Raw genomic sequence first — 11,205 nt, forward strand, 5'->3', positions numbered from 1 at the left:
GTTTCCAAGGGCCGGCTGGTGGATTCAAACTGCTGACTTTTTGATTAGCAGCCAAGCTCTTACACTATCAACTCCCAAACTGGCCCACACAACTTTAATTACCTAAAAATGACGGGAAAAGTCAAGGGACTGTCCCAGGGGTGATGGGGGTTCAGAGGAAACCCAGCCCCACTAAGCACACTGACGGGGCTGAGGGAGACAGACACCAAGGGACTCCACCGCTGTTCCCACAAGTCCTGGTCCCTGCATTCCAGCTCTCCACACCTCAGCTTCCCCAGCTGCAGGACAGGAGAATGACACGCAGACCTCTGTGGGAACTGAGAACCCAGGAGAGCTCGTGATGCAGTGCCCAGCAGAGGAAGCACTCAGTGACCCCGAGGGCTGGTGAGTCACAGGAGTGCAGTGAAGCTGTTAAAAACAAATTTTAGCACATTTAATAACATGTAAAGGTGCCCATAATATACTAAGTGGAAGCGCATGCTTCAAAACACTATGAACAGTATAACTAATTTGCATTTTTTTCACAGAAAATAAGCTAGAAGTAAAAATAGCAAAATATTAACCGAGGTAATCTATAGGTAGACTGCAGGTTTTACTGATTTCCTTCTTGATGTTTTTTCCTAAGTTTTCTACCATAAATGTGCACTGCTTTTGTAATGGCTTTTTTTTTTTCAATCAAGGCAGAAAGATGTAACTTCCCTACTCGGCAGCTGCAGTTCTAATGGTCTCCTTTGTCATTTTCCATCCCAGCTACTTTAAAATACACAAAGCGAGGCAGCCTCGTGCTGGCTGACATTTCTCCTCCCTGAAGGCGGATCTGAAGAAGCCACTTCGCTGGGAAGGCCAGTTCCTGCCGGGAGCTCAGGCCCATCGGTTCCACCAGAGCCGCTGGGTCGCGCCTTCCAGACCCTGCAGCAGGCAGCTGACGCGTCCAGAGGCACTTCTGGACCTCTGTGGCATTCATTACCCTGGCTCTGCAGGGAACAGAATGCACGTGTTCCTCCTACAGGGTTGTGGCAAGAACCCAATCAGCATCCAGGAAGACTCAGGATTTTATTTCCTGTTGGGAGCGCTGGCGGCTCTTGTTAAAGGCAACAACACTACTGAAGGTGGACTGAAACAAAGGACATGCTGGCATCTTAAGACACCAGCGAGGCCTCCATCTTACCCCTCCAGTGCCCTCGTTCTCCTAAATGGGGTGACTGGGCGGGTGACGGTGCATGCGGAGGCACAGGGGGCGGATGGGTCGGGGGTAGGGGGTGAGGGGTCGGGGACGGGCGAAGGGTGGGGGGAGCAGATTTTCCTTTAGAAAAGTCTCTGCTTTCAGAAGCACTCAAGCCTAGCTTGTAGGAGTGGTGAGCCTTCGAATGCAATGCGGGTACAAAGCTCGTGGAGCAGTGGGCTAGCTCTGTTCCTGAAGCTGAAGAACAGTCAGGCCACCCTCGCCCACGGTGTGTGCAGCTGACCAGCACGTCACCATCTACTAGCAGGAATGCTGGCTCTGATCTAAGACAGAGGATGTAAAATGGTGCAGCTGCTGTGGGAAAGCTTGGCAGTTCCTCAAACTGTTAAACATAGAGTTACTATAACCCCCCCAAAAAAAAACAAAACCCCTTGCCGTCGAGTCGATGCTGACCCATAGCGACCCTACAGAACAGAGAAGAACTGCCCCACAGGGTTTCCAAGGTGGTGGATTCGAACTGCGGACCTTTTGGCTAGCAGTCGAGCTTTTAACCACTGTACCACCTGGGCTCCAGAGTCACTACGTGACCCAGAAATTCCATTCCTAGGTATATACCTAAGAGAAATGAAAATACACACCCACACAAAAGCCTGTACACAAATGTTTATAACAGCATTAGTCGCAGTAGCCAAAAAAAGGAAACAGCCCAAATATCCCTCAACTGATGAACTGGTAAATAAAATGTGCTATATCCATGTAATGGAATACTACCAGTTGCCGTGGAGTCGATTCCAACTCATGGTGACCCCATGTGTGTCAGAGTAGAACTATGCTTCATAGGGTTTTCAGTGGCTGATTTTTTGGTAGTAAATCACTAGGCCTTTTTTCCAAGGAATCTCTGGGTGGACTCAAACCTCCAATCTTTCCATTAGCAGCTGATTGCATTAACCGTTTGTACCACCCAGGGACTCCTATGGAATACTACTCAGCAATAAAAGGAAGTGAAGTACGGATCACATGCTCCAACACAGATGAACCTTGCAAACATTATGCTAAATAAGAGAAGCCGGACTCAAAAGACCACATATTGTACGATTCCATTTATATGAAATATAAATTTGCCACAAGAGGCAAATCTATAGACAGAAAGTACATTAGTGGTTGCCTAGGGCTGGAGAGATAAGGGGGTGGGGCGGGGTGACTGCTAATGGGTACAGGGTTTCTTTTTTGGATGATGAAATGTTCTAAAATTAGATTGTGGTGATGGTTGTACAACTAAATACATGAATATATGAACATACTAAAACCCACTGAACTGTACACTTTAAATGGGTAAGCTGTATGGCACATTAATTATATCTAAAAAAATCTGTAAAAACAAAGGGGAGAGGGGGTTTGTTCTACAATACTCATTCTAGAAAACAAGGATGAGATGTAGGATTGATTTGCAACAATACTGAGATGTTAAGAAGTAATTTTACTTGCCACAATTCTCTTATCATACTCCAAAGGCCCCGTTTGCCACCCTAACCCAGCCCAATCTAAACAGCTTCCAGGGCTTGTTGATCATGTCACTGACACACATCCTCCCCTCCCCCCCGACTCCCAAACAATCAGCCACTCAGTTGATGGGTATTTACTGGAGCATTTTCTAAGAGCACTGTGAAGCCACACACAACACGGAACTGGATCTTGGGAAATGTGTAATGTAACTTACATGTGGGATCGTGATTTTTTCCTTCCTTCCTCAGTTGCAGTAGCCACCACTATAATTTCCTCAAGTTTGTAACATCAAGTTGATACAGAGAGAACTGTAGACACCCCAGATCAGCTGACGTCCAAAACTGACCCCAGCACACAAACCTGGCCCCATATGTCTGCTCCTTACCCTTCGAGCCCAGCCAGGTCAGGCTGGCACTGCATCAAACCCAAGATGGAGAGAACTCAGCCCAGAGGAAAGTCCAAACTGCTCTGGGGAAAGCCAGTTATCTATAGGCTACCTTTTGGTATAAGTAGCTGGTGCCAAAGACCAAAAATGTCTATGCCAAGCCATCTTCCATTTCTGTGGTTTGGTTTTCTCATAATGAAAGTCATGATATCAGTACTTTGGTGTTTTAGATAAGAAAGTATACATTGTATACTGTACGATCCAGCTATCCTGCTCCTTGGAAAATACCCTAAAGAAGTAAGAGCCATCACACAAAAAGATATATGCACACCCACGTTCATTGCAGCACTGTTCACGACAGCAAAAAGATGGAAACAACCTAGGTGCCTATCAACGGAGGAAAGGATAAACAAATTATGGTATATCCACACAATGGAATACTACACAATGATAAAGAACAATGATGAAGCCGTGAAACATAACACAGAGGAAGCTGGAGGACATTATGCCAAGTGAATTCAGTCAGTCACAGAAGGACAGATATTGTATAAGACCACTATTATAAGAACTCAAGAAAAGGTTTATACACAGAAGACAACATTCTTTGATGGTTACGAGGGTGAGGAGGGAGGGTGAGGTTTATTCACTAACTAGATAGTAGACAAGTATTATTTTAGGTGAAGGGAAGGACAGCACACACTACAGGGGAAGTCAGCACAACTGGACTAAACCAAAGCTAAGAAGTTTCCTGAATACAAGCAAACACTTTAGGAACAGAATAGCAGGGTTAGGGATCTGGGAACCATGCTTTCAGGGGACATCTAGGTCAACTGGCATAACAAAGCTTATTAAGAAAATGTTCTGCATCCTACTTTGGTGAGTGGCGGCTGGGGTCTTAAAAGCTTATAAGCGGCCATCTAAGATGCATCAGTTGGTCCCAACCACCTGGCATAAAGGAGAATGAAGAACACCAAAGACACAAGGAAAGTATTAGCCCAAGAGACAGAAAGGGCCACATAAACCAGAGACTCCATCAGCCTGAGACCAGAAGAACTAGATGGTGCCCGGCTACCACCAATGACCGCCTTGACAGGGAACAAAACAGAGTCCCTGATGGAGCAGGAGAAAGGTTGGGTGCAGAACTCAAATTCTAATAAGACCAGACTTAATGGTCTGACTGAGACTAGAGGAACCCCGGAAAGCACAGCCCCCGGATTCTCTACCAGCCCAGAAATAAAACAATTTCCGAGGCCACTTCTTCAGACAGGGATTGGACTGGACTGTGGGACATAAAGTGATACTCGTGAGGAGTGTGCCTCTTAGCTCAAGCAGATACAAGAGACTAAATGGGCAGCTTCTGTCTGGAGGTGAGATGGGAAGGCAGAGAGGGTTAGGAGCTGGTTGAATGGACCTGGGGCATCAGTGTTGGAAAGGAGGAGTGTGCTGTCACAGTAAGGGGAGAGCAATTAGGGTCACATAACAGTGTATGTATAAATTTTTGTATGAGAGACTAACTTGAAATGTAAACTTCATTTAAACTACAACAATAAAAAAAAGGAGAGAAAGTATACATTGTAGTGGTTCAGGTCAGGAGTTTTGGCATCCAGCTGCCTAGGTTTGAAGCTCTATCAATGTAGACAAGTCATTCACCCCTTCAAGCCTATTTTCTCACAGGAACATTACGGATGGTAATTGTTGTTGTTAGTTGCCATCAAGTTGACTCCAACTCATGGCGACTCCATGTGTGCAGAGCAGAACTGCTCCATAGGGTTCTCAAGGCTGTGACCTTTCAGAAGCAGACCTGACGTGGTGCCTCTGGGTGGGTTCGAACCATCAACTTTTGGCTAGTGGTAGAGTGCTTAACCGTTTGTACCACCCAGGGACTCAGGATGATAATAGCAGTAACTATTTACAAGTGCTGATGGGAGGATTAAATAAGATAATCCACAAGCTCAACGCATGCTAGCAGTAGTAGTAGATATGGTTATTAAAGCTGCTGCTGTTACTACTACTTCGTAACCTTCCTAAGAGGGAAGAATTATAATAGTTGTAATAAACTACTGATTTATGTACATCATTCTGATGTACACTTACTTATGTAATACATATAATGCTAAACTAGATAATGCTCAGACAATTGGGGAACAAAATGGCCACAGAACCCATATTATTTAAAAAAAAAAAAAAAACCTCTAATGAAGGAATTTACATAAATTGTCTAGGAACTCCAGAGAAAAGGGTTCACTATAAATAGAAGAAAATGCATCCCCCCTCAGGTAGCGTAAACGTGTAGGGAATGGCTGAGAAGTGTTTTGAAAAAGCGAGCTTGATTCATAGTGGTGAATCAAAGTGGGTTAATTTTATTTCAATAAAATATTACCATGGCCACATTAATAATAATCAGTGTATACATGGTGCGGAAAAACATGAGGTTGCCTTTCTAGAAACTTCTGCGAAAGAGATGCTGAAGAACTGATTCTAACCACACACACAACCAAGGGACTTCTCAACCACACGCAGTGAAAGTTACAAAGTTAAGGAAAGGGTTGTGAAACAATTAAGCTGGGGAAAATCTAGCAGGTGCTGGGAGAATAATGCAATTTCCTAGCATGGCAGATGTACAAGTGAAACAGTATCCAGTAACAGTCCATCAGATGGTAATTATAGCTGGACTGGGGAAGAACAGCCCAGATGAAAAGGGGCAATTCAGAGGGTAACTGAATGCCAGTGAGTGACATCTTCTCCAAGAGATCACATACCAGGAAAAAGCCGGGCAGCACTTAGCTCTAAAGGGGGGGGCGGCGGCGGGGAGTGGTGGTAAATAAACTGTCATTTTTCTTTGTAGGAGAACAAAGGGGAAATGTGAAGAAACCAAATGCACGGAATCTAAATGGAGGTCTCCAAAGAATTCATTAGTCGAGATTTAAACAGACCATCACTGATAAATAACCACAAAAAAATAACAACAGACGTCGATCACTCTGAAAGTATGATTCATCCGGGAGGGTGACGGGTTGATTTGGCCCTGAGAAAATCTGAACCCAAGAAGTGAGAAAGAGAGAGAGAGAAACGAGTTCACACTGAATCCTATGAACACTATAAACCAAGATGAAATAAAGTGACTGAAATTGTCATTTTAGAACCTCTATTAATACTGAAATGAGGGGAAAGCCTTTTTAAATTTAAAGCAGATTTCCTAGCGTTTAGTATAAGAAATGGGGTTGCCATGAGTTGGAATCGACTCGACAGCAACAAGTATGACAAATAATTACTTAAAATCCAAGTGTTGGAATTGGAATGGTGGCTTGGACACAATCACTTTGCCTTCCCAGTTTCCACAAAAATGGGTCTAATGACACCGTGGATAAGTTTTCTCCTGAGACTGGGCTCCTGCTACCTGGATGGCCAGTGGTGGCCCCTCTTCCATCCCTGGTTTAATAAGGTTAATAAGATCAGTCCCACATTAATACTGATACTAGACCAGAGGCTCCTTGAGGGCAGAGACGGTGTCATCGTCATCTCTGAAACCCTGCAGGAAGGCAGGAAGGAAAGAAGACAGGTTTGCACATAGAACTGTCCCCAAAGCAAGCATGGGTCAACTTGCTCCATGGCCTTTAATTAAAAAGTCCATTCAGTCAATTCAGCCAAACTTCAAGCGTTGCACTGACTGTAATATTCATGTAGTCAGGCTTTGCCTATTCATTCAACAAAAATGTTATCAGAAAAATTCACAGAATGTAAATACACAGGCCAAGATGGCTCATTCATGCTAGGAAGAGAATCATCTAGGTCTAGCCCATGTGGATTATGGTCTTGGTCAGGAAAAAGCCTTCTTTCTTATCCATAAACTCATAACGGTCGACTGAAGATATAAACCTTTGGAGCCTACTTATGTAACGTGTGATGTAATGTGTTTTTCTAATGTCCTCTCTTATGACATGATATGGGGTAGGCTGTCAGTTAATAGAAATGATTGGGAAGGTATCATGGTAGGGACACCTAACATTTAAGCCAGGCAGAGACTACCAGGGCCTTGGGATTGGGCATATTTTCACCATGCAGTGATGAATTTCAATCACTGCTGGCTTGTGCCAGATTCAAATTGGCAACCCACTGAGATGAAACACTTTCTATCCCATTACTCATGCCTGGCGTGATTTGTGCCTTAGAAGATTGGCTTCCTAGGTGAAAGCAAGGGAATGGATGGTTTCTCTAAGATGGTTTAAATAGGATAAAAGGTATGAGAGGCTAGTGGCTGGCAAGAGAAATGTGGGGATGCAGTGAGGGAGCCAAGGGGCCCGCATAGAGTGCAATGCACTGGGTTGGGGAGAGAGATGTTAAAATTTAAAGGGAAAACTGAAGTCAATCAGTAATGACAATTGCTCATCCTTGTTCAGTTCAACTTACTCTGCCAAGAAAACAATACATACAGCAATTTATCCTAAAAAAGTCTATTTGGGTCACCTGGTCTCAGATAGTCTAAACCACTAAAGCCTCTAAATTGTTAAAAAGATAAAAAATAATTTTAAATAATATAATTTAGTATTTTAATGTTGATCAAACTTTTAAGATCTACAAAATTTTTACTAAATCTTTTTTACTAAAACTGTTAAAACTAAAACTCATTTTCAAGAATGAGTACAGTAAATAGCAGTAAGAGTGCTTCTTTAAAGTCAGAATTCACCAATACAATACATCCTCTCCTCACTTATTGACATGGTTAGGTTCCAAAGACCAGGTTGTTATGCAAAATTGGTGTTATGTGAAAATGGAGGATGATTACATCATTACATAACTGTCAAATTACATCATTACATAATTGCCAAATTACATCCTTACATAACTGCCAAACCACTGAGAATCATGGCCTAGCCAAGCTGACACATAACCTTAACCATCAGGGCCAGCAATACTCTGGCCTCACACCTTGGCATTCACTACTGCCAGATGTACATTATTAATGCACAAAATAGTTGGATGGTAGATTTTTTACAATTGTTATAAATGTGAAATGTCAGATAACAAGGTAGCTGATAAGTGAGAAGGTATGAATAAACCAGTGCAATGCAGCAGGTAACAACACCAGCCTTACCATTTTCCCACCTATCTGTTAAGTGGTGGCCTTCCTGAATCCGGATTGAAACAGTCCACCCTGTGCCTCAGCTTGAACAAGCCAGGGCTCTGGTGTGACACGGCAGGTGGAGATGGCCACTGAAAAGGTCACTAAGGGTGAGCCATGATTTCAAACCATACCAATCTGGGCAGTAAGGTTAGGACCATTATAATGAAATAAAACGTTTTCTCTGGTCTTCTCTCCACCTGGAGCTCCAGCTCTCCGCAAAGTACCCCAACTCTGGAAATTCCCAGGGGAGGGGTCTCCTGAATGTTCAGAAAATCAGTGCTCTTGATATCCATGGGACAGCTGCCAACCAAAGACAGCCCAGCCACATGCAGCCACTAACATGTGAGGGCTTCTCCTGGCCCAGGTGTGCTGCCCATCTGTACTTGAAGGTGCCTCAGCAGTGGCCACAAAAGGACGGCGTCTCTCATCATTACCCTGGTCTGTTACCGCACTGCAGAGCAGTGTCCGGGGCAGCATGTACATTTACCCGCAGCCCCTTCTCCTTGAACCAGCATGCATCTATGTGAGCTGTGCTCACAGGTACAGAACACAGCCACCCCTGTGATGCCAAGACCCTGCCTTTGCACTAAACTTGTGGGTCCTGATTCTCATTCCAAAGGTGGAGTCCATTCCCAGGAGCTCTGTTCAAACAGACCACCTGGTGGACCCTCCCAAGGCCCCTCCATTGGGGTTCAGGCAGTTCGTATCTCCAGAGTGGACAGAGCTTAGCTAAGACACTGTGGACCCTGCTACTTAAGAGTATACCTGTGATCTACAGGTGAAACAAAGTGTGTCTGGGATTTACTTCAAAATAATTGGGTGGAAGGGAAAGCGGGTAGGGGCATAGAAAAACCACAAGTGGCCACGAGTTGAAGCTGGGTGCTGACTATAGGGGGGTTTCAATGACACTCAAGGATGATCTGGGAAAGGTGCTCATCGGCCAACTATTACTGGTCCATGCAGACGTCAGTACAGAGATGGAGAGAAGCATTCTAAAGCTTTTATAGCAATCCGACAGAGTAACTTCAGATTGTTAATCCAATAATAAAGTAATTGGGCTTAAATTCTGTCTGTTTTTTAATCTCTCTTTTTTTTAGTAATTTACTTTTTACAAAGATTATCAACCTGTGGCGGACTGTACATTAAAAAAGAAAAAGAAAAAAAAGGTCCTTCACCACAGCCAGATTGAGAAGCCCTGCTCTACAAGATTCTCTCTGCTTCTGTATATGATTGACATTTTCCATAATAAAGAGTTAGGGGGGAGAAGAGAATTATTATTTGTGTTCAGTCTGTACTCAAACGTAAATTTACAACTTATTAGAAAAGAAATATAAATTTAAATATATTTAAATATAAATTTATCCTTTAAAGTGAGGGCTGCCTCTAAGTGGGGTCTGGGTGGGGGCCACTCCTCAGGGCACTGTCTGTAAAATGGGGCCTGGCCAGAGCCGTGGAATGAGGCGCCCCCTGCAGGTGGAGGGGTCGGGAGCTGTTTATTTGGAAGCCTTCTCTGCCTCTGACCAGAGCCTCCTGGTAAGCCGGGAGAGTTTAGACTTCCCACTTCCCTTCTTCTCACAAGGGACAGGCCCACTGAGGGCTTGCTTTTTGTTTGTTTTTTTAGCTTATTTAAGTGGAAGTGCATAAAAACTACAAGCCCATATGTGAGTCACCTTGACAGAATTATATTCTCAAGAAAAGTTACTGAAGATGAGCATGTGACCATGCACACATGCATTCCCATTTTCAATGAGATCTGTGTTTGGTTGCAGTTCCTTTTCCTGTTCTGGTAATAAGTGGCCAAGCCATTCCCCTTAAGGTCAGAAACCCTTGTCATCCCAGGGCAGCTAATGTGATCCCGTTAATCACCCCTACTCCCCGTGGAGGAGTTCAACCAACCCAGCTCAGACTCCAGGGTGGTCAGCTCTACTTGCCCTGTCAGCTTTGCCCAAAGAGCAAACGACCACTGACTGCCTCGAAAGCAAAATATCCATTCAAAGGGGGAATCTCCTTTTCAGGAAACGGACAGAAGTCAAAAATAGGCTTACTCAGAGCTTGACTCCAGGCCGTCTCTGTCCAGGGACACAGCAGCCATAAGCGGTGTCACGTCTGCAGTGTCACCTGGGGGGTCATGTGGCTACTGTTTTCAAGCTTACTGTGAAATAACCACATGAGGCAGAGAGCCGCGTGGAGCCTGCGCAGGGTGCCGCTTGTGAGGGCATGAGCCAGCCTCCCTGTAATTAAGAAGCAGCCTGCTCCGCAAAGACAGTGCTGCCACCCCATCTGCCAAGCCCGCGAGAGCTGGCACTGCGCCTCCCTGCCTGCTGCCGCCCGTTACCCACCAGATCCTTGGAGACCTCCTTTGATGGAGCATTGATGCCAAGCTTTTCCAGAGGATAGACAATCTGTCGTCGTGGTCGTACGGGAACCAAGTAATGAAGGGCAGATGTCAGGGAGTGGGCGTAGGGACTCTGGAGCTGAAAGACAGCAATCTATATTTTAGGGGAGAGAATGTCAGAGCAGCAGAGCACAGATGTCTGCGTGTGGCTTTACAAATACAAAATCCTCAACACGGCCAAATAGGAGAGGAAAAAAAATCAGCAAATAAACAAACACACTCTTGGAGCAGAGGAATGAATTGCAGATAATGCCTGACACTAATGAAGATAATTACGAGAGTAATTACATTACTATCTCTGTGGGAATGGCAGATAAACAAGTGGTTTGGTTTATGGGATTTTTCAGTACAAGTATTTTCCCCAGGAGGATATTCTTCTCCATAGTGATCATGAATCAGCTTCATTTGACCCCATTAAACTGCTATCTTCGTCCTGTTAACCTTTGCCTGGTTGGCATGCTCTGCTTTAAGAAGACACATAGATAAAAATGTCATCCAAGGGGCAACCTAGTGCACGTGCGAAAATCTTCCTGTTTGTGAAAGTCACCCACGGCAACTTCAGCTGGACTATTGTTAGTAAAGTAAGTGTTTTAAAATAAAAGGATAAAACCAGAAAG

The 11,205-nt window shown here is 44.4% G+C and overlaps 1 protein-coding gene across 1 annotated transcript in view; it reads right to left on the reverse strand.

The window, feature by feature from the left end:
* Window positions 1-11,205, reverse strand: part of CFAP61 (cilia and flagella associated protein 61) — a 324,874-nt gene that overhangs the window by 179,203 nt on the left and 134,466 nt on the right. The window contains exon 16 of the mRNA XM_004376425.1: window positions 10,533-10,667. Coding sequence (XP_004376482.1) covers window positions 10,533-10,667 — 135 coding nt within the window. The remainder of the gene's footprint in view (window positions 1-10,532; window positions 10,668-11,205) is intronic.

The sequence above is a fragment of the Trichechus manatus genome, unplaced genomic scaffold, assembly GCF_000243295.1.
Source record: "Trichechus manatus latirostris isolate Lorelei unplaced genomic scaffold, TriManLat1.0 scaffold00042, whole genome shotgun sequence".
Classification (NCBI taxonomy): Eukaryota; Metazoa; Chordata; class Mammalia; order Sirenia; family Trichechidae; genus Trichechus; species Trichechus manatus.